Source organism: Protopterus annectens, chromosome 6.part0 (assembly GCF_019279795.1).
Source record: "Protopterus annectens isolate FY-2018-M chromosome 6.part0, PAN1.0, whole genome shotgun sequence".
Lineage (NCBI taxonomy): Eukaryota > Metazoa > Chordata > Ceratodontiformes > Protopteridae > Protopterus > Protopterus annectens.
Window position 1 is genome coordinate 306,924,186 of NC_056737.1, and position 23,792 is coordinate 306,947,977.

At 41.7% G+C, this 23,792-nt stretch overlaps 1 protein-coding gene across 1 annotated transcript in view; it reads left to right on the forward strand.

Moving 5' to 3' along the window:
• The window catches only part of NUSAP1 (nucleolar and spindle associated protein 1), a 727,399-nt gene that overhangs the window by 17,969 nt on the left and 685,638 nt on the right, over positions 1-23,792 (forward strand). The window contains exon 2 of the mRNA XM_044073513.1: positions 21,393-21,491. Coding sequence (XP_043929448.1) covers positions 21,393-21,491 — 99 coding nt within the window. The remainder of the gene's footprint in view (positions 1-21,392; positions 21,492-23,792) is intronic.

A 23,792-nucleotide genomic window follows, 5' to 3' on the forward strand; every position in this document is an offset into this window, starting at 1 on the left:
TTAAAGTGTAGTGTTTTACGTATTTGACAGAGTTGATGACTGGTTTAGTTTTTTAGTGGTATTTTTTTGAGTAGGAATGTTGGGGAGTGATCACTGAGGCTATCTGATAAGCAGCCTGTTGTATATGACTGGGGGGCTCTACCCTGGATTGGATACTAGTCAGTAAGTGTGCTTGCTGGAGTTTTTATTTATCCTGGTTGGCGACTGGACTAGTTGGGTGAAGCCATGAAGTTTTTATATGATGGGTTGGATGGTTGCCAGAACAGGATTGCCAGTCAATATTGAAATCGCCTAAAATTATAGATGTGTAGTCCAATATCACTTTTAATTTTTACATATGGGTTCGGAGCCGATCCTCGGCTCTGATTCTGCCGATTTACAAGCTCGAAGACTTCTGGTTGGCTCGTGGCTAAGGCTAAGCAGGTATCCCATAGTGCACCAGTACAAACCCCAGTTCTCGTTTGCGGTGTCAACGAGCTCTGTCGTGCTTCTCTTGGCTCTGGCTAAGTGTCAAATTCTTTCTGTTTACATATATAGTATTAGAGTTAATATTGTGTTAGAGTTGCTATTATCCTAGGCAGTTGTGTTTGCCCCTCTGGTGCAGTCTTAGTTTAAACTTGTTAGTCTGGTATCCTGTGTGCCATTTTAGAGTTCCTTGTAGGCACCGTTGCGCCTTGTTTTTTCTGTATCAGGTAGTGTTTGTTTTTGGCGGTTTTCCGCTGGTAGTTAACAGGGGCTCCTGTTATTTCTGACCATTTTTGGGTTTCCATTTGCCAGTCAGCTTAGCTTCTTCAGTGATTGTATTTTTGGCGGGGATCCGCTTGTTAATTACTTAAGGTTGGAGGTTCCTTCCTTAGTACACTAGCTGTTAAATTTTTGCTAAATAGTCATTACAGCTTCTGTGTGTGTGAGTTTTTCCCTTTTCTGGTCTGTTTAAATTAGAAGACCTAGCTTTGTGTTCCACTGGGCTAGGCCTGTTTTAAGTTGTAGGACCTAGTCCTCGTGGTACGTCCTTCTGTAGGGCTAGACCCGTTTTAGAGGACCTAGTCCTCTCCCCTTGTTTGTGTGTGTGTGTGTGTGTGTGTGTGTGTGTGTGTGTGTGTGTGTGTGTGTGTGTGTGTGTGTGTGTGTGTGTGTGTGTGTGTGTGTGTGTGATGTCTAAAGAGAGTAAGGAGCACAAACCTTCGAGTTTTAAGAAGTGCATGAAATGGTCCCAAAATATGTCTTTAACAGATGGCCACAGTAGCTGTCTACTGTTTAGGGGCCATCCACTTGCAGGAATCGTGCTTGTTCTGCCATGTTTTCTCTCCTAGGGTGTTGCAGGAGAGAAAGAACAAGCTTATACTCAAGGGTCTACTAAAACCATCCTTTGAGGAAGTTCTATCCAGCTCTTCGGCTTCCTCCAAGTCTGCACTGGCTGGTGTCTCGGAGCCAACTTCTTAACAGTCAAAATCTGCCTCCTCGACTCCACAGCCTTTGGAGCCGAAGGAGAGCACCATTATGGTGTCAGTCTGTTCCAAGTGTTTCAGAGCCGACCTCTGAACCGATTGAATCAGCAGTTGAATCTGCTATTCTGAGCTGGTCTGTCGATTTCCTACCGGTTTCCGTATTACTGAAGTCTCCAGTGCCCCCTAGGTCAACATCCCCTACTATGTCTTCCAGGTCCCTTTCGGAAGAAGATGTGGAGAGGGTAGTGTTGAGACTCTTGAAGTAGTCTGCTTTGCCAAAATTGTTGGCTCTGACCCAGTCAGCTCTGGAGCCAGTCGATCCAGCTTTTCCCTTGTCTACTATTCCTCCTCCGAGTCATGTTGGCCCTTCGGAGCCGGAGTGCTTGCTGTCACCGGAGGAACTATCTGTTCCAGCTCCCTTTGTTGCTGCTTTGGAACCGGGTTGGGCTCTGACACGCTTGGTGCCGTCCGTTGTGTCCAGGGGTCTAAGCTCTCCTGTCGGCGCTGACTGGGAGGGTTGGAATCCATCTTTGGTTCCAAGCCTTCCTCTTGGTGAGTTGGCTAGGGTGAGCTCGGACCCTGCATCCACCTCGGAGCCGACGGCTCTGACTCAGACGTCAACCTTTGTCTCTTCGGAGTGGAGAGGACTGCGTTTGAGATGAGGAGCATGCCGTTTCATTCTCCAGCTCCTGCCAGTAGTACCAGCACTCTCCCCCAGAGAGCACCCACTTTGGTCTCAGCCCCTACTCTCTCTGGAGACCGCAGAGACCCTCAGCCTCGGGAGCCATCGGCTTGTAGCACCCAGTCTTCCGAGGCCTCCCCGGCATGTCCTTTCGAAGAGCCTCCCTGGAAGAGGTTATGTAAGAGGAAGCATGTTGACTCCCAGGATGAGTCTTTGACATCGGACACTGACCTCGGGGAGTCGGAAGGGTCCCCCAAGTCATCCTCTGATGTCTCCTTTGTGGACATCCTGGAGATCCTTAAGCAGAGGTGCGACTGGCCCACTGTCAACCCTTCTGATGAGGAGACTGTACCTGAAGGCTTTCGTGTCTCAACCTTCTGCCTCTTGGGTGTCTCCACCTTTTGACGAACTGATGGATCTAGTTAGTCGAAAGGTGTGGGATACTCCTGATGCCGTGGAGCCAATCTCCAGGAGATCTAATAAGTTTCTGTCTGCCCCTCCTGATAGTTTTTGTCCAAGAGTGTTCTTTAGATGCCATGGTGGTGGCGGCGGCCACAAAGAAGGAGCTGGCGGAGACTACTTCCTCTGTTCATCCGCCAAACAAGGATTCTCGACAGATGGGACAGATTTGGGAAGTGCATCTTCATTTCAGCAGCATTTACCCTTCGATAGTTTAACTATCTCTCTCACTTCACGAGATTGCAGAGGGATCTCCTCAAGGAATTGGGAGATTCTATACAAAGTGCGTGTACTGAGGGAGTCCCTGACAGGATTTCTGCTCAGTTGTCCACCTTAAATTCTATAGTTAACTCCTCCATGCGGCTCATCTCCTATGTCGCTGATGGAGCGAGTAGACCAGCGGGTTCATGAGTTGCCCTGAGACATCACTCCTGGATGCGCTTGTGTAATTTTGCAGAACCGTTCAAGTCTACTTTCACCAATGCCCCATTTGATGGTTCCTCATTGTTTGGTTCTAAGGTGAAGGATACACTCACTCGGTGTGAACAAGAAGGAAAGACTCTTTCTGCCATGGGAGTACGTTTTACTGTTCCCTTTCGACCATACCCCAAAGGGGCAGTAAAATGTGGTTCAAAAAGTCCGAAGGCCTTTCCGGACACACAGGGTGAACCTTCCTTCAGAGGCAGAGGAGGAGGAAATGAGACGTCACCGTAGAGGGCGGGGGCAGTCCACAATACCAGCAAGGCCGTGATTCCTTTTGTGGACGGCATTCAGTGCTCATGATGTGGGGCCTGACTGCGTTTCTGTGGGGCCGGTCGGGGGTCGCATTTCTTTGCAGCCAGAAGCTTGGCTAAATATCACTCAAGACAAGTGGGTACAAAGAGTTGTTGCCAGAGGCTATATCATACCCTTTTCCCTTCCACCGTTTGTTCCCAAGAAGATCCCAGATGTACCACCTAATCACAGGGATCAGGCAACTGTGGAGATCAACAAGTTGCTCTTGAGTCATTCAGTCCGTACCAGCAGACCAGATAGGATCCGGAACTTACTCCAGGTTCTTTAGTACCAAAACGAACCGGAGATTGGAGTCTAATATTGGACCTCAGCAGATTAAACAAATCCGTGAAGAACAAGTTTCGGATGGTAACACTGCAGTTGATACTCCCTTTGTTAGGGGAAACACTATTGGATGTGCTGTCTAGATCTCCAAGATGCCTACTACCATATAAAAATGGACAAGGCGTCCAGGAGCCATCTACTCTTCCGGCTGGGAGCCAGTCAGTATCCATTTTGTGCTCTGCCCTTTGGTCTCACCACAGCCCCCAGAGTGTTCATCAAATGGATGGCAGTAGTGACAGCTCACCTGAGTCGTCGGGGATTCCAGATGTTTCTGTATTTGGACGACTGGCTCCTGACCGCCCCCACCAGGCATCTACTCCTCCAAAACAGGGACGCCACTATTCAACTTTGTGCTCAGTTAGGGATCTCCATAAATTGGGAAAAATCTGCATTATTGCCCTCAATCTGTGACTTTTAAAGGCACAGATGTAGACACTGAACATGACAGTTTGTCTTCCCGCCGAAAGGGCACAAAACGTAATCTCTCAAATTCAATGTTTTCTCCTATTGTGGAAGGTAAAAACAAAGTGGGTTCTTCAGCTCCTCGAGACTATGGCTTCCACCCTTCTATTAGTACCATTAGCCAGGTTGCACATGAGAATTCATAAGTGGCTTCTGTCTTCCCGATGGTCCTTCCAGTATCTCCCTCTGAGTCATCCTATCCAGCTGACGGAATCATGCAAGAAGGACCTTCTTTGGTGGATAGCTCCCAACCAGTTTATCACAGGCGCCCCCTTTGTTCCTGCCCAACCCGTTGCCACTGTGACTACAGATGCCTCCCAGATCGGGTGGGGTGGGGGGGTATTATCTCAGCAGGAGTGTCCAAGACACATGGCAGGAACACGAGGCTCACCTACATATCCGTGTTCTGGAGATGAGGGCGGTGCTCCTGGCATTGCAAGCACTTCAAGACCTTCTTCCTCTAGGGACTATTGCGATAGTCAGACATGTCTGTAGTTTGGTAAATCAACAAACAGAGCGGTACCAGATCTTACCCCTCTGTCGAGAGGCCATGCGAGTTTTGGAATGGGCGATTTTCTTCCCACCGCTTTCTGGCTGCAACGCACATTCCAGGGACAACAAACATGATAGCCGACAAGCTCAGCTGGGCGATTCTACTGCCTCACGATTGGTCTCTGAAATGGGAAACAGCGGAACAGATTTTCTGAAAATGGGGATAGGCTTGCTGTGACCTTTTTTCCAGTCCATGCCAAATGTAGCAGCTATTTTTCCCTCATTCCCCCTCAGGGGAAGACGCCCAGAGATGCTCTGGCTCACAATTGGCCCATGAGATTTCTGTATGCCTTTCCTCCATTTCCTCTCATTTCCAAAGTGATTCAGAAAGCCAGTTGGCTGGGAAGCAAGTTGATCCTCATTGCTCCTTACTGGTCTCGTCAGGTCTGATTCCCCTTCATCGAGACCCTTCTCCTGGATGATCCTTGGATCCTGGACCCAGCTCTAGATCTGTTGACTCGCATATCAGGTTTGTTAATCCCTCAATCCACACCTTCAAATTGACAGCGTGGCTGCTCCAGTTCCATCCCTAGTCAGGCTTCATGATGTCTCATCCTCAGTATCACATGTTCTTATGTCCTCCCATAACCCTTCGACTAGGATGCTGTATGGCAGTAAATGGAAAAGATTTTCTATTTTGGCACAGAAAATGAATGTAGATCCCTGCACTGCTTCTATCCCTGTGATTTTGGAATTTCTCTCTGATAGTGGCAGCGGCAGATCCTTGCTGGAAAAGCACAGAGTCCAATTGGTGGCAATTTCTCATTTTCACTTGGGGTTTCTGGATACCAATTTAATCTCTCATAAGCTATGCAAGACCTTTTAGAAAGAAGCCGCTCTGTTGAGACCACCGCTGCAAGAACCTGTGGCTTTTTGGGATTTGTTTTGTGTTGTCCAAACTGACTTTCCCCCCGTTTGAACCTTCCCATTCATCTTCATTTCAATTTTTGTCTTGGAAGACTTGGTAGCTATTACGTCAGCTAGACTGGTATCGGAGCTACAAGCCTGGTCTGTTAAGCCTCCTTATTTGATCTTTCACAAACACAGGGTGTCACTGCGTACTAATCCTTCCTTTGTCCCCAAAATTTGTTCCCCTGCTACCTTAAATCAATCCAAAGAACTCCCAGTTTTCTTCCCTAATCACTGTAATGCAGCTGAATGCTGTTTTCATCAGCCGGACGTTCATAGACAGTTTTTATTTAAAGCAGACAAAGGAATTTAGGAAATCAGATCAACTATTAATTTTCTTTTCTGACTCCAGATTGGGCTTACTAGTTTCTAAAGTGACTATCTTCCTGGATTTCCAGTTGCATAGCCTTTATCTACAGTTCGGAGGGCAGACCTTTACCCTGCAGGATCAAGGCTCATTCTACCAGGTCACTGTCTACCTCTGCAGCCTTTCAAGCCAGGGTTCCACTTAATATTTGTGCAGCAACTACGTGGGGTATCCCTCACACTTTTATTACACACTACAAATTGGATTTAGCTTCCAGGGGTAGAGCATCCTTTGGCTCCGTGGTGCTTCAGAGTATTTTCCTGTGAGCCACACAAGACTAAGGCACTAGGGGAAACTGTCCCATATGTAAAAATGAAGGTGAAATTGGACTACACAGCATAAAGAAGTTATGTACTCTCCATAACGTTCCATGTTGGTAGTTCATCTCCCCCTTCATTTTTACAAACCCGCACTCCTGCCCCCATACTGGAAGATTTGGAGATGATGATAATTTTATCTTTGGTTGGAGACCCTTTAGTATTGGTTTGTCTTTTATGGTTTATTTCTTCTAGTGAGCAGCAAACAAGATCTGGGGTTTATTCTGGTGCACTATGGGATACCGGTTTACCCATGAGCCAACTAGTCTTCAAGTTTGTAAATCGACAGTCGGAGCCAAGGATCGGCTCCGAACCCTTATGTAAAAATGAAGGGTGAGATGGACTACCAACATGGAGCTTTACGTTGAGTACATAACTTCTTTTTTCTTGGGGGAGATGGTGGAGTTTTTCTAGTGGAGGGATGTTTTGGCCAGGTGGGAAGTAGCATCCAATTATGTTGATGGTTTTATTTTGGTTTATTTTGAGGTTGTCATATATTTAATGTTAGGTAGTCCAATGAGGAGTGTGCTGTCACAATCTACAGCCCCTGCCAGTAGTACCAGCACTCTTCCTCCCAGGGCTCCCACTTTGATCTCCGTCCCTACTCTCTCCGGAGACAACAAAGACGCACAGCCTCAGGAGCCACCGGCTGGTGGGCCCCACTCTTCCGGGGCATCCCCAGAAGGTCCTTTTGAGAAGCCACTGCGAAAGAGTATGCAAAAGGAAGCATATTGACTCCAAGGATGAGTCTCTGATATGAGACACTGACCTCGATGGGTTGGAGGGGTCCCCTAAGTCGTTCTCTGATGTCTCCTTTGTGGACATTCTAGAGATCCTTAAACAGAGGTGCGACTGGCCCACTGTCAACCCTTCTGATGAGGAGTCAGTGTACCTGAAGGCTTTTGGGTCTCAACCCTCTGCCTCTTTGGTGTCTCCACCTCTCGACGAGCTTATGGATCTGGTTAGTTGGAAGGTGTGGGATACTCCCGATGCCGTGGAGCCAGTATCTAGAAGATCAAATAAGTTCCTGTCTGCCCCTCTTGGAAAAGAATTCTTGTCTAAGGGCATTCCCGTAGATGCCATGGTGGTGGCGGCAGCCATGAAGAAGGAGTTGGCGGAGACTTCTTCCTCTGTACATCCGCCAAAAAAAGAGTCTCGACAAATGGACAGATTTGGGAAGCGAGTATTTAGTTCAGCGGCCTTTACACTTCGATCCCTGAACTATCCTTGCCCATTTCACGAGGTTGCAGAGGGATCTCCTCAATGAGTTAGGAGATCCCATACAGGGTGCTTGTCTTGAGGGAGTCCCGGATAGGATCTCTGCTCGGTTATCCACCCTAAATTCCGTAGTTAACTCTTCCATGCGGCTCATATCTGATGCGGCTGATGGAGCGAGCAGAGCAGCGAGTTCAGGAGTTGCCCTTGGGCGCCACTCCTGGATGCGCTTGTGTAATTTTGCGGAGCCATTTAAGTCCACCTTCACCAACGCCCCATTTGATGGTTCCTCCTTGTTTGGTTCCAAGGTAAAAGATGCACTCACTTTGTGTGAACAGGAAGGGAAGACTCTCTCTGCCGTGGGAGTCTGTTTTACCGACCCTCTGGACCATACCCCAAAGGTCAAAGGGGAGGTAAGATATGGTTCAACAAGTCCCAGAGGGCCTTTCCAGACTTAGTGAATGCCCCTTCAGAGGCAGAGGAGGAAATGGAAGACGTCGCCCTAGAGGTAGGGGCAGTCCGCAGTATCAGCAAGGCCGTTGTTCCTTTCGAGGGTGGACTAATCAGCGTGCCTGATGTGGGGCCAGACTGCGTTTCTCTGGGGCCAGTCGGGGTGGGTCGCATCTCTTTGTATCCAGAAGCCTGGCTAAATATAACTCAAGACAAGTGGGTACAAAGAGTCTTTACCACAGGCTATATCGTACCCTTTTCTCTTCCACCGTTTGTTCTCAAGAAGATCCCAGATGTTCCACCCAATCACAGGGATCAGGCAACTGTGGAGATCAACAAGTTGCTCTCAGTCATCCAGCCCATGCCAGCAGACCAAATAGGATCCGGAACTTACTCCAGGTTCTTTTTGGTCCGAAAACGAACTGTAGCCTGGAGGCCAATATTGGACCTCAGCAGATTAAACAAATCCATGAAAAAGGAGAGGTTTCGCATGGTAACACTGCAGTCGATACTCTCGTTGTTAGGGAAAAACTATTGGATGTGCTCTCTAGATCTCCAAGACTCCTACTACCATATAAAAATGGACGTGTTCACCAAATGCATGGTAGTAGTGACAGCTCACCTGAGACGTCAGGGATTCCAGGTGTTTCCGTATTTGGACTGGCTCCTGACCGCCCCCACCAGGCATCCACTTCTGCAAAACCGGGACATCACCATCCAGCTTTGTGCTCAACTAGGGATCTCCATAAACTGGGAAAAATCTGCATTACTGCCCTTACAATCTGATTTTTATAGGTAAAGAGGTAGACACAGTGGATATGATAGTTCGTCTTCCCACCGAAGAACACAAAACCTCATCTCACAAGTTCAGTGACTTCTCCCACTTCATAAGGTCAAAGCAAAGTGGATTCTTCAACTTCTTGGAATGATGGCCTCAACCATTCTGTTAATACCTCTAGCCAGGTTGCATATGAGAATCCTTCAATGGCTCCTGTTCTCCCAGTGGTCGTTCCAATATCTTCCACTGAATCACTCTATTATGCTGACAGAATCATGCAAAAAGGACCTTCGTTTATGGATAGCCCCCAACAATTTGTTCACGGGAGCTCCCTTTATGCCTGCCCACCCCATTGTCACTGTGACCACGGATGCCTCCCAGGTCGGGTGGCGGGGCATTATCTGGGCAGGACGATCCAGGGCACATGGCAAGAACATGAGGCTCATCTGCATATCAACATTCTGGAGATGAGCGGTGCTTCTGGCGTTGCAAGCACTTCAGGACCTTCTTCCAGGGACGATTGCAAGACAATCGGACAACATGTCTGTTGTGTGGTATATCAACAAACAGGGCGGTACCAGATCTTACACACACTGTCGAGAGGCCATGCGAGTTTGGGAATGGGCGATTTCTTCCCAGCACTTCTGGTGGGAACGCACATTTCGGGGACATCCAACGTGATAGCTGACAAGCTGAGCCGGGCAATCCTGCTGCCCCACTAGTGGTCTCTGAAGTGGGAAATAGTGGAACAGATTTTCCTAAAAGGGGGACAGCCTTGCTGCAACTTTTTTGCCAGTCCAGTCAATGCCAAGTGCAGCAGTTATTTTTCGCCAATTCCCCCTCTTGGGAAAGCGCCCATAGACGCTCTGGTACACGATTGGCCCACGGGACTTCTCTATGCCTTCCCTCCATTCCCTTTTATCCCCAAAGTGATAAAGAAAGCCAACCAACTGGGAAGCAAGTTGATCCTCATTGCTCCTTACTGGCCTCGTCAGGTCTACTTTCCTTTCCGCGAGCCTCTTCTCCTGGACTATCCTTGGAGTCTGGACCTAGTTCCAGATCTATTGACCCACTTCAGGTTCGCTACACCCCTCTCTCCACATCCTCAAATTGACAGCTTGGCTGATCCAGTTCCATCTCTAGTCAGGGTTCATGATGTTTCATCATCAGTGTCCCATATTCTTTTATCCTCTCCCAAACCAACCAGAAGGCTGTATGACAGTAAGTGGAAAAGGTTTTCTATTTGGGCGCAGGTAAATGAAATGGAATGAAATGTAAATGAAAGTGAATCCTTACACCGCTCCCGTTCCCATATTTCTGGAATTCCTTTCGGAGCTTTTTCAGCAGGGATCTGCCACAGCCACCATCAAAGTACAATTGGTGGCTATTTCACATTTTTATTTGGGATCTCCAAATTTTAACCTTATGTTGCATAAGTTACGTAAAACCTTCTTGAGAGGAGCCACTTTGCTGAGACCACCTTTACAGGAACCTGTGGCTTCTTGGGACTTAAATGTTGTGTTGTCCAAACGAACATCCCCTCCTTTTGAACAGTCTCATTTCACTTCCTTAAAGTACTTGTCTTGGAAGACTGCGTTTTTGGTAGCCATTACATCAGCCAGACGTGTTTCTGAGCTACATGCCATGTCTATTAAATCACCTTATTTAATTTTTCATAAAGACAGGGTTTTGTTACGTACCAATCCTTCGTTTGTTCCTCTGCCACATTGAACCAGTCCATTGAACTCCCAGTCTTCTTTCCCAATTATAGCAACGCAGCGGAATACCGTTTTCACCAGTTGGATGTTCACAGACAGATGCGTTTCTGTTTGCAAAGGACCAAAGAATTTCTGAAGTCAGACCAGTTGTTCGTTGCATTTTCTGATTCCAAATTAGGTTTCCCAGTTTCTAAGGTGACATTGTCTAACTGGATTTAGAGTTGCATAGCTTTCATCTACAGCTCGGAGGGCAGACCCTTACCCCACAGGATCAAGGCTCACTCTACCAGGTCTCGGTCTACCTCTGCAGCCTTCCAAGCCAGGGTACCAATTGATCATATCTGTGCAGCAGCTACGTGGGCTACCCCTCACACCTTTATTACTCATAAGTTGGATTTGGCTTCTAGGGGTAAGAGCATCCTTTGGCTCCACAGTGCTCAGGAGTATCTTCCAATGAGCCGCCCAAGAATAAGGTGCTAGGGACGCTGTCCCATATGTAAAAATGAAGGTGAGATTGGACTACCTAACATAAAGAAGTTATGTACTCACCATAACGTTCCATGTTTGTAGTCCATCTCGCCCTTCATTTTTACCAACACTCCCTCCTGCCACATCCTGGAAGATCTGGAGGTAATAATTATAAATTTCTTGGTTGGCGACCCTTTAGTATTGGTTTGTTGGTTAAGGATTTCTTTCTATCGCTAGTGATCAGCAAACCAGATCTGGGGATTGCACTGGTGCACGATGGGATACTTGCTTAGCCATGAGCCAACCAGAAGTCTTCGAGCTTGAAAATCTGCCGAGTCGGAGCCGAGGATAGGCTCCGAACCCATGAAGGGTGAGATGGACTACCAACATGGAACGTTATGGTGCGTACGTAACTTTTTTCTTCATTGCCTTTTTGTGGAGGTGATGATTTTAAGATCTGGATGTTTAGATGCTGTTTAAATATTATAGCTACGCCACCTCCTTTCTTGTTTAGCCGGTCTACTCTTAGTATGCCGTAATCGGTAGGGAGGATTTTCTCACTGGTAATGTTAGGTTTTAGCCATGTTTCTGTCAGAGTGACTATATTTGGGGAGTACAAGTCTATGGTGGCATGGAGCTCATGGACTTTGTTGGATATGCTTCTAATATTTAGGCTTAGTAGAAGGAAGTCACTTGGCTTTCTATTGGCTGCGATTTGGGAGAAGTTGTGGTTTTTAGTCTAAGGATTCGGGTTGGAGATGGTACTGCCGGGGTTGGGATGGATGTCTCCACTTAGGGCTAGTTTTGATATGCATGAGGTTATTAGGTTTCTCAGTTTTTGAATGTGTTTATTAGGGAAACTTTGATTGTGCTCTGTGGGTAATAGGTATGGTGGGAGGGTTGTTATGTTAAGTTGTAGGGATGCTTTATGTTTGAGTAATATAGTTGATGGAATATGCAGGGGGGTGCATAGGGATGGTTCTTGAGTTGGTGGGAGTGGAGCGGAGTGAGGGTGAGACATGAGTGGTGGTGTGAGTAGTAATACAGTGGTAATGGTTGAGTGAGGGAATGATGGAGTTTTGGTAGGATGTAAGATATGCAAGGAGAGTACATGCAGTGAGCTTAGGTATGGTATGCTTATACATGTTAGCTGAGGAGGAGTGATAGTAGTGGGAAGATGGAGGATGTAGTGTTGTGTTTAGTGCCGTGGTTGGTTTTGGGAAAGATGTGAGGGGTTTGTGTGTGTAATACAGGTATGACCACAGGGGGCTGGAGGGAATAGGGGGCAGGGTGGGGAGAGAAGCGGGTAGAGACCCTTTTAGTTGCTCTTATGAAAGGCTGGAAACAGTTAAGAGTAAACTGATAAATGAACATATGATAGTGAATGTGGAGACTCTGGTAGGTACCCTGTATTTCCACAAACTATCAACTGTGCCCCAGTTCAGGCAGTTTTAATAAGTTTTATGGCAGAGCTGAGCATAAGGTGCTTAAAGGGCGGTTGTAGTTTTAAAAATGGAGCCTGCCACAGGTAATATTAATTAACTTTGGGATTGGCTTAAGGTAATAAATGGGGGAGGGGGAGAACAAGGGTCTGAGCAGGCAGTTCTTTGTACTGCTGCTAATGAGCCAAAGCAAAGACAAGTTTGTGTTTAGGAAACAATCAGAATTGACCAAGGACTGCTCTGAAGCTGTAAGTCATTTCTTAACCATTTCTCAGGTGGAAAAACAGGATAACTTTGTATCAGTAAGCTACTGTGGTCTCTATTTAAATGAACAAACGCACAGTATTTGATCAGTTTTTGATACCATTTGCTAACGGAATAAGAGTGTGTGTGTGTGTGTGTGTGTGTGTGTGTGTGTGTGTGTGTGTGTGTGTGTGTGTGTGTGTGTGTGTGTGTGTGTGTGTTTAAAAGCCAAAGCTGAGTGCTCTCAAGGGGATAATGAATATTTGCTCAAACAAGTAGACACATACTCAGTGAACTTTAGCTGTCTGCAGACAGTTCAGACCCGGACTGTGCTTTTCTTATAAGAATGATAAAGGTGGTACCGCAGTTAAATACTTGCAATGGTGTGTTAGGTCTAGAAAAGAAGAGTACAGAGAGGAGTAAGCACTTTGAGATGGTAAAGATTACAAAAAGCAAACTGAGCAAATAGCTACTGCATACAGGAAAATGTCTTGAACCAACTACTAGTATATGCAGATACTGAGCCAACTGGAAAAACACATCAGTGAGACGGGACCTCAGCTGATGGTTATGAAGTCACAGATAAAAATTTAGTGAGCAGCACTCTGTCCTGGGTTTCTAATGTCTTCTGTCCACCAGTAACAACACAATTATATAGAAATAATTAGACACCAGTATGAGCTGTACTGAGAGAAAGACTGTACTTTTGCTGAGTTTGCTTTACAGTCCATCCACCAGTTCAACATGTACTGCAGTTTACCATTAATGTTTAGAACGATGCTATAAAAGGGAAAAGTAACAAGTTTCTTTTAGTATTTACATAAAATGTTTCATAATATAAACTATATTATAGTAAAGCAATTTTGTGTAGAAACTGGATAAGGGTGGGGACCGGGTCGTAATTGATGTCAACTATTGATATCGGTAAAATTTTAGTTTTACTATATAGTGACACACATGAAGAAGTCTGTCAAGGAATTGAATATTGCGTATCGTAGGACTGACATTTTGGAAGAGCTAGTTTTGAATGACCAGATTACTCTAGCAGACAGGGACTTCCTGACTGTTTCATACCCCAGGAACCCCACTTTTTTGCAGGTCTTTGGTATGCCCCCCCCCACTAAGGCCTATAGTACATGCTAAAGCCTCTAAAACCCTCCCCCTAGCAAAATATATAGATACCCACACTAAAGGGATTGTTTCGGAATGCAGACATGTATTTAGAGACTCTTGGGGTTTTTTTTGCCCAAGGTCTCTAATTTCATATATTCTGATAATTTGTTGTTTGTAGCCATAGATGTATGTGATTTATACTCTGATACCACATTCAGAGGGGCTGCAGAGGTTTTGCGACGTTTTTTGTAACCACCCAGGTCTGGAACAGAATAGAATCTTGACCATCACTACTCTGATGGAAATAGTGCTGGGGAATAATTTTATTCTGTTGGAAAATCAATTTCTCTGGCAAAAGAAAGGAGTAGTGATGGGTGCAGTTTGTGCCCCAGTGTTTGCAAAGATGGTCCTAGCTCAATGGGAGGGTCAAGTGGTCCTTAACTCAGTTTACAGATTGCTGGTCACTATACGGGAGATGTTTGGATGACATAGTAATATTTTGGACAGTAGGTGAAGGCTTGATGAATTTTGTTACTTGAACACCAGTACTTCCTTTTTGAAATTCACAGTAGAGGTAGGGGACGAAAGTGTGCGTTATTTGGATGTTACAATTTCTAAGAGAAGACGAAAGAGATCTGATTCTAATTTTTATCGGAAATCAACCTAATCCAATTCCCTACTCCATTTTAATAGTCCTCACCCATTGTATCAAAATAAATCCTTGGTTAAAGGTCAGTTGGTGAGACTTGCCTGAATGGTGAGCTTTGATGAAACATTTCATGAACAGAGTTTGGTATTGAAGGGAATGTTCTTGAACAGGGGTTACCCAGCTAAGTATTTAATGGTATTTTTGAAGAAGCGATTAGGAGGAGACCGGAGGGTTATCTTTGTCCCCTATTAGGAATTGGCAAGGCTAGTAACAGTGTTTCTTTGGTTGATGAGAGTGTCCATTTTCAGAAAACCCTTGTTCTACACTACAACTTAGTTTGAAGAGATTAAAATATAATAAATCGTAATTGGAACAGTTTTTAGGGTTGATAAAACATTGGTCCTTGTATACCACCACTAGGTTTTGTCCCTCTCTGTTCAAATAATCTTTAAGACCATTGTGAAAAGACCCTTGAATGGACCTGGGGCAGGACATAGGAGTAAATGTGGTCATTGTAATCAATGTATATTATTGAAGGTAGTGAAGTAAAGGTACCTGGGTGGGAAGTTGTAAAAGTAGGGCAAAACATTAATTGTCAAAGTATGGGTTTAGTGCGTCTTGCCATATGTCAACAATGTGATTTAACACAGGCAAGACGAAGAACAAATTTAAAACTAGACTGTATCAACATCAGTATGATATAGTAAAGGAGGATGATAGAAATGCCCTAGCAAAACATGTTAGGGGAACCCTTCTCATAGTTCTAAATACACTGTGAATACGCCAAGCGAGACAAACTAGTGAAAGATAGGCAAAAAGATCCCAGCAGTAACACACCAAGCTGATAAATCCTTAACGCAATTTATTAAGACAAGTACACACAGCGTTTTCGCTACTCAAATAAGGTAGCTTCTTCAGAGTGAATGGGTAACATGAAAACAGAATTTTTAAACAGTAGGGAGTGATCACTCCCTACCTTTTAAAAATTCTGTTTTCATGTTACCCATTCACTCTGAAGAAGCTACCTTATTTGAGTAGCGAAAACGCTGTGTGTACTTGTCTTAATAAATTGCGTTAAGGATTTATCAGCTTGGTGTGTTACTGCTGGGATCTTTTTGCCTATCTTTCAATAGTTCTAAATACACGGTTATTGAAAATGTCCGCATTGATGGGGGGGGGGGGGGGCATTAGAGTTGATTTTAGAGTATAAAGAATTGATAGGCAGTTGTGGAGTAATGTAGTGGAGCCCTCTGGTTTGAATGAGACCATTTCTATTAGCAATGTGGTAAAACTTAAAGCTGAATTGTTTTTCTTTTGGGTAAAATATGGTGAAAGTATATTTAAGATAAAATGTGATATGTAGGCTGTGTTCGTGATTTTTGAGTTGTAGTTGATTTTATTAATTTTGTTATGTAAAGTTTTTGTTATTTAGATATTGGTTTTAAATGAATGTTATATAATCTTAAATTTCATATTGGTGAAATGCAAGGTTAAGTAATTTTTAGGATTACTATATTTCTTATAGGGAATGTTTTCTTTCTGGAAATGGTTGTCTAATAGTGAACTGGGATGAGGTTTTTATTTTTTTATATGTCATGTGATGCTCTGAGTTTTTTAAACTGAGGATTAATGATTTATGGTTGTTCTGATGAAGTTTGGCATTGACCTAACAAAAGCACTCAACCTTTTGCATAGTGGTTGCTTAAGTGTTCATTTGTTTTTTGTTTTTACTCAGTTTTGTGTATTGAATAGTCAGGGGTGTGTAGTAAATGTGGGTGGGGAGTCTCTTCAGTGACCTGTGTTAAAGATGTAACCAAGTACTTAAATACAGGCTTTGTTATAACAAGAAAAGAAAGGTTGGACAAAAGCAAGTTTAATGTTAATGTCCTGTGATCTTGTGTTTGGGTGGGGGTTCATTGTAGAAGACTGATTTGTGTAGACTTTGAAAATTTTCCTCAGAAAATATATTTTAAGATTCATTCCTTGACTAATTTTACATGAGGGTGTGTTCAAAATTTAGTTTTGAGGGATTTCATAAGCCTTGAAACATGTGACATAGGTTGAAATGGATATGAGAAGACTACAAAAGGTCAGATTACAAAACATTGTGTGCATGCACAAACATTGGAAATAAACTTTCAAACTAAAATTTATAATAGGTGGGAATAGTTTTTATCATAATGGCTACAACTAACCATATTATAGTGGAATGTCAATGGCCTTAAAGGTATAAAAAAAAAAAAAAGGAAAGTGTAACTATATTAAGAAATCCAGTGTGCAAATAGCAATGCTGATTTCAGTTTGGATATTCAGCAGAATGTCAAGAACAAAGGAAAATGAGTAATACTAAATGCTGAAGGGGCTCCAATAGTGGTGAAAAAAGAGGGAGAAAAGACAGCAATTGTAGATTTGTGGTAGTAAAGAGCTGTTGTCAAGGGAGGAGGATTACACTGGCTTGTATTTGTATTCCTGCAAAACCTGCCATTACAGAAAATTTGGTGAGAAATGAGCTTTCAGCAGGAAAAATTACAGGTAGAGACTAACTTTATTTGCAATAGTGAGCATATATCGGGGGGCCTAAAATATATATAACAAAAAAACAAAATTATTTGCTATGCAAGATGTGAAATTTGGTAATAGGAACTCTATTGTATTATTCACCAAGGTTTAATCAGTGGACTTTGACAAGATAGAAATTATATTTCACAGAACACATGCATGTAATTGAAAGCTTTGACACATTCAATGTTGTGTCTTTTGGCTTTTCCCGGTTAGGGTTCGCCACAGCGGAACTCAGGTCTGCTAATGATTGGCAGTAGATTTTTATGTGCAGAGTTGCCGGCCCTGACACAACCTTCAATGAAGGTACGCCCATTCACGCACGTCTCCACACAGAAGACACTCTAGCTGAGAATCTAACAAGACAACGTCTTACTGTGAGGCGACAATGCTACCGCAGCACCACCACCGCAGTAAAAGCCTTAAATTCATACTGAGACTGAATTGGAAAAGTACATTTGAAATGCTCAAATATGGTATACGTATTTACTAGATAACAGTCTTACCGATACACAGTTTAAAACTACAAGTGATCTGCATCTGAAGACCAGAAAAGGGAACCCACATGATGTATGAATAATGAAGCACTGCATACCAATGATAAGAACGTCTAGCAGATAATATTCCTAAATTACACTGAGTAAATAAAAGAAAATAAATATTACATAAAGAACAGAGTATTACTACACTGTTGCCCAAACCGAAGATGCCAGGTGTAGAAAACAGAAGTGAGGTGTAGAAAATAAACGAAGTACTTGTTTTGCTACATTGAGCATGCGCAGGGCGACTCCTACCAAAAAGATCAATCTCAAAACGCATCTAGCAGTAACATTATGCATTTGGGTGAACCTTCAGCAATCCACTCATTAAAACATTGTGAAATATAACCTGTTCTGCTCTTTCACATGCACCAGTCTACATATGCGGAAAGCAATCCACTCATTAAAACATTGTGAAATATAACCTGTTCTGCTCTTTCACATGCACCAGTCTACATATGCGGAAATAATGCATTATCTCAAAATATGCAAGTTTCAAGTTATTATTTTTCTAATTAGTTTTTCTTTTCTTTGACCAACATTCAATAACTATTTCAAATCATGCACTGAGTTTTTAGTTAAAAATACAAGGTAATTGGGTAAAATTAGACAGTTTCCCACCTACCTATTAAAGGAGTTTACTGGATGGGTGGTGGAAATTATTGGATAGTTTTTTTAGGGAAGATAGAAATATCTTTAAAATTATAGCTAATGTGTAGGGTAGAATGAAAATGGAGTATAAATATAAGATAGAAATGAGAGATGGTTGAGAAGTAATAGGAATTGGAGAAGGACTGACAAGGGTTGAAGTATTGCAATATAAGTGGAGTATCCCAGAACAAGAATAGGCACAAATGCAGAATGCTAGAGAGAAAATGAGGGAATATCTGATTAATATGCATGAGTGTATAAAGATTGCCGTTGAGCAACTATTTTGATAAGAACTCCAGAGCACACAGACTTTTAGCATAAAGGCTTAGGCAACAGAAAGTAGAAGTGGCTGTTGCCAAACTTGAGTCTGTAACGAGAAAAAAATAACCAGAAATCCTGTAGAGATATTGCAGACATTTTGGAAATGTTATGACTGTGTACAAGTGTGTTAGGGGGCACAAATGGAAATATTTATGGAAGACTTAGTTTTGCCAAGGTTAGAGGTAGTTGAGGCGCAACAACTAACCGTTATGGAGATGCTATAAAATGGTGATGTATAATGAATCTCCCGGAACAGATGGTCTTCCTGCGGCAGTTAAGATGGAAGAAAGTCATGAAGATCTGGAATATTTTTATTTAACAGCCTTTTAAAAGGATGGAAAGCACCAACATATTTAAGAAAGCTATGGTGGCTGTATTACCTAAAGACTATGAAGAACCAGCTTCATATAGACCCCTTTCAATTTTAAATAAACAATGATTATAGAGTTCATGCTAGCTAAAAAGTGGCAAATCAGTGCGGTTTTCTAGAGAGGAGGTAAACATAGGGCAACATTAATAGAACAATGATATGTAAAGGGAAGCAGAGTCTTAACTTAGTGGGTCTTGAAGCAGAGAAAGCCTTCAGCAGAGTAAATTTTGGATTTTGACCAAGTCAGTAGACTCATTTCCATTTCCCGATTAAAATAATGAGGTCAGTTAGGAGAATATATGAAGGATCGGATGCAAGAATTAAAGTGGGAGGGTTCCTCTCCCAAGTCGTTTGAACAGATTAACCAGGTAGGGGTGTCATGTTTCCCAGTTATTTGCTTTATATTTAGAGCCATTAGCAAAGAAAATGAGGGACTCCAAAATGTAAGGATATAATCCAGTAGGGTAATCAAGAAAAAATTGGCTTTATTTCCAGGTATTGATTTGTACCTGGTAAATCCAGAAAAGGACATTCCCAGTGTTCTGGAACACTGACACCATTTCAAATCTTCTCAGGATATAAAATTTAAGGTAAAACAAAGGCTATATCCATAAATTATGTACCCACACATGAAGTAGTTCAGTAATATCCATATTTATGGGGACACAGTGTTTAGGCGTATGGATTATAATGACTTGTGCTGTGGCAGAGTAATGATATGTGGGAAGAATCCAAATAAAAGTTGATTCAAAAACTGAGAAACTGAAAGCTGTACTTTATGGATAGCAAGATACAAGCAGTGAAAATATTTAGTCCCTTTAATTTTATATACAGGTGAGAAATATTTTTATCGACCAGAGGAGAAGTTATGGGGAACAATAGTTGAAGGAATTTATCTGGGAGGGTAGAGGGCCAGGGTTAAGTGGGATATGTGAGATATGCTGATCCTTCCAGTAGAACAAAGTAGTTTAGGATTGCCTGATTTGAAGGGATATTTTAGAGCTACACAGTTAAGGCTCGTATACATAACCCATGCAGAAGGTTATAATTTAAAATGGGAAGGGGAAATGGAAGAGGGGAGTTTAAAGAAGGATTTTGGCTGCAGATTAAGGAGAATAATTATACATAGAATGCATTCTGCTCTTTTTATGAATATAAGCCAACACAAAAAGGAGATTTCACCAAATGGGATGACGAGTAGGTGCACAGAAAATAAGCAAGATGGAGCTGGAATTTACTGGAGAAAACTGGCAAAGGAAGCAAGATATTGGGTGCAAATAACTTGAGAGGGAAAGGTAATGGAGTAGGATGAGGCCGAGGAGGAGTTTGGACTGCAGGCTAGAAGCTGCCTTTCCTACCATGGATTGATGTCAGAGTATAGGCAAATGGAGAGGATAGGGAAATCGTATGTCAAAGACTGGCATTAGAAGCTTTTTTCACTGATTTTACTAAAAACTCTAGTATGGCATATACTATATACTATAAGAATCTATCCGAACAGGTTAGAAAAAACTGGGCAGAGAATGGAAAAGCAATTTACAGGATAACAATGGGAGGACATGCGTATTGCTCCCATGTATGCATAGTCAAGAAGGTTTAGAATCTTTGCTTGGAAGTGATTGCATATAAGCAGACTTCAAAATAATTTTTCTTCATGTAGATAAGCAAATGGAGGTGCAATGATGAAGAAAGGGGAGTATGTAGGGAATTTAAAAAAAAAATCTGCCAAGCCAGAGTACTCTGCTAAAAATATTGGGTGAGCAAATAGCTGCATCTAAGAATGATTCTTTTGAGCTGGTACAAGGATTGATCTGAATTAGAGACAGTAAGGCCTTTTTAAGTTTTATTCTGTTGGCTGCCAAAAAAGCAATTACTAGAAGATGGAAATATATCTAAAACAGCTGTTTTTGAAGTATTGAATATTGTAAAAGAGAACAACTGGAAGAGGGATCTTTGGGGGGGGGGGCAGCAAATTGCATACAGATGTAACTTGTGGGAACAAGACATGAAAGATAATGAAGAATGAAGTTTGGAAGGCAGGATTTCAGCAAGTTATATAATAGACATATAGTTACAAGAATAGAAAAATGTGTACGATGTATGTAAATGGAAAAAATGTGGATTTTCTGTTAACATATATTTGTCGATGTCTTGGTGTGATTTAATCTAGGTATTTAAAAAATTTCATGTAAATGAGTTGTTGCTGAGGTTTGGAATGCTGTCTGTTATGTACTGAACATGTATGGGAATATTTCTTGAGTATGGTCTGATTCTGATATTCTTAGTGTATCTTGTTTTATTATTCATGCCTACAGTACTAGAGTAGCATAAACTTCAGACCCCTATGCTATTAGTACTTTGGGGGGAGGTAATAGTGCTATAAAACCATCCACAATGTGGACTGTGTAATCCCACCTGGTACTTTGAAGAAAGGAACACTTTGATTTACCAGTGTCAGTATATCTCACAACTGTACTTGAATATTGCTAAGAGAATATATTCTTGTAAGAGCCTGTTAACTGTTGGTGAGTGGCCTCATAATCACTATTCTAATTTTTTAGGTAAACTCCATGCAGCAGCACCTACTGGAGGGAAAGACATTTGCCATGCAGCGTCCCAGTCTAAATCTGGACCAGTTGCACCTAAAATCTACACACCAAGTAAGTAATTGTGATCTGATCTTATGTGATGCATAGAATTGTTGTAACAACTCGTTCTATTACCCTCTCTATGACCCCTTGTAATATTGGTCTTCAGTTTGGTACTGAGGGTGCCATTAGTTTTTCATGCATTTCATATAAAACTTTCCACAATCCAATAGCCAATATATTTTATTTGTTTCAGAAGACTGATTTGACTAGCTGGTTTTTTTTTTTTTTTTTTTTGCCTGTACTGTGTTCACTAAATTTAACTTTGTGCTCAAGGATCTTGCTTCACTCCTTTGTCATAACAGAATTAAATTGCTTCTGTGATCTAAAAAAGTTAGTGTAAACAAATTACTTTTTATAGTCCTCTATTTTTTCTTTGCTGGCTTGTGAACAGTGCTAACAATTTCTTGTTGTACTAAGGAGATAAGTCTCTCAACACAATTCAGTTGTAGAATCTAATTATTCAGATTGCAGAAAGTATACAAAGCAAAAATAATTTGCGAAGCCTTTTAAACTGAGGATTGTAAATTCCAGAGTTGAGACGAGCACTCCAGCCAGTCCAAATTAAACTGTCTACAGCAAAATATTCTCTCATCCCTGAGTTTTCACATTTTGCATTTCCTCAAGAATCACTGACCTAGTAGGAATAATATTTACTTCAGACTTCAAAGATATTCTAAACAATAACCTACTAACTACATGGATTAGTATTCAAAATGATATAGATAGATGGAAGAACGTTAATATGTCTCTACTGTCAAAAGCTAGTGTTGTCAAGATGAATTTTCTACCAAGAATACTCTTTCAATTAAATGTTGCATTTTCAAATATTCCCCAAAACTTCTTCCTTACCATGGAAAAAGCTATATCAAGATTCTTATGGTATCCCAAATCTACCAGAATTAAATATGCAAAACTTGTACTCGCCAAAGATTAGGGGAGATTGGGGTTGCCTGATTTTAAGCTTTACTATAGTATAATTACTGTATAAAGACAAATACAAATAATAAACTATGACTCTTATATAAATACTTGGACACCCCAGTGGACTATAATCTGGTATGAACAGTTGAAATCCCTTGGCTGTAATATCAAATCCTTACCATTCTTGAATTTAAACCAGGCTAGCATATACACGAAGAATTTATACCCACTAATTAAAAACATGATTCTTACAACACAGAAACTATTTAAATAATTGCAATTAGCTGACGCTTTTGCCCTTATACAACCGTTACGCCTAAATCCTAATCTACTAATAAATAAACCAGTAAATCTAACAAACTACCCCCTGATAAAAGACTACACAATATGGGATATATACCAATGGAAAGACTCTAACACGGGGCAAATGAGACTTGAACTCAAACTTCCTATGAAATATAGTATTATCCTTAACCAACATCATCTTTTAAATGCTAAATTCTCACAAATACACACTGACTTGCAGAACATAGATTTAGTTAAATTAATACTTGAAAATCTTGCAATTAAAGGGAAAACAATTTCTAGGACTTATAAAATTATAATGAGTGCAAAACATCATAATTTATTATTTTCAAACTATTGGCAAACGAAAAATCAGTCACTGACTGAAGAAAATAAGAAACTAGCCATTGAAAATACAATCAGATTCATTCCTTTCAAGAAGCTGTTATATACACAAATTATGGTAAATAATCTATATTATACCTTATCTAAATTAAATAAATTCAATCCTAACTTTTTGCCAATATATCCTCATTGTCCGGATCAAACAGCTGATATTTTACATGTTGTGCAGAACTGTACTAAGATACACAACTTATGGTGTTCCTTGAGAGTAAGATTAGAGAAGATGGGATATAAAAAAATCAACCCTTACATGGGAGACAGCTATATTGCACATTAACATCAATCAACTCCCAAAAAGATTAAAACATGTCTTTATTACGATGTGTGCCCTTATTAAATTTTTTATTACAAAGAATTGGAATGTCTTGTCACCAATTACATGGGGACATTTTAGCAATCTTGCTATCAATTATATCTCATCTCTCAAATTAATTTATTCAAAAACAAATAAACAAGCGCTATTACCAAAACTATTGGGGTTACTTACTAGATATAATTTTTGACAAAGTTTGCCTACAAATTGTCATGAAAAGCTAACCTTTAAATAAGAAATGAATGTAGTATAACTAGTTTTTCTTGCATCTTCTCCCTTCTCTTAGTATATGTGTAACTAGATATTTTCCCTAACCATACAAATAAATGGTTACATTTCTATTTTTACTTTCTATATAGACTATCCCCATTTTCACTATATTAAAT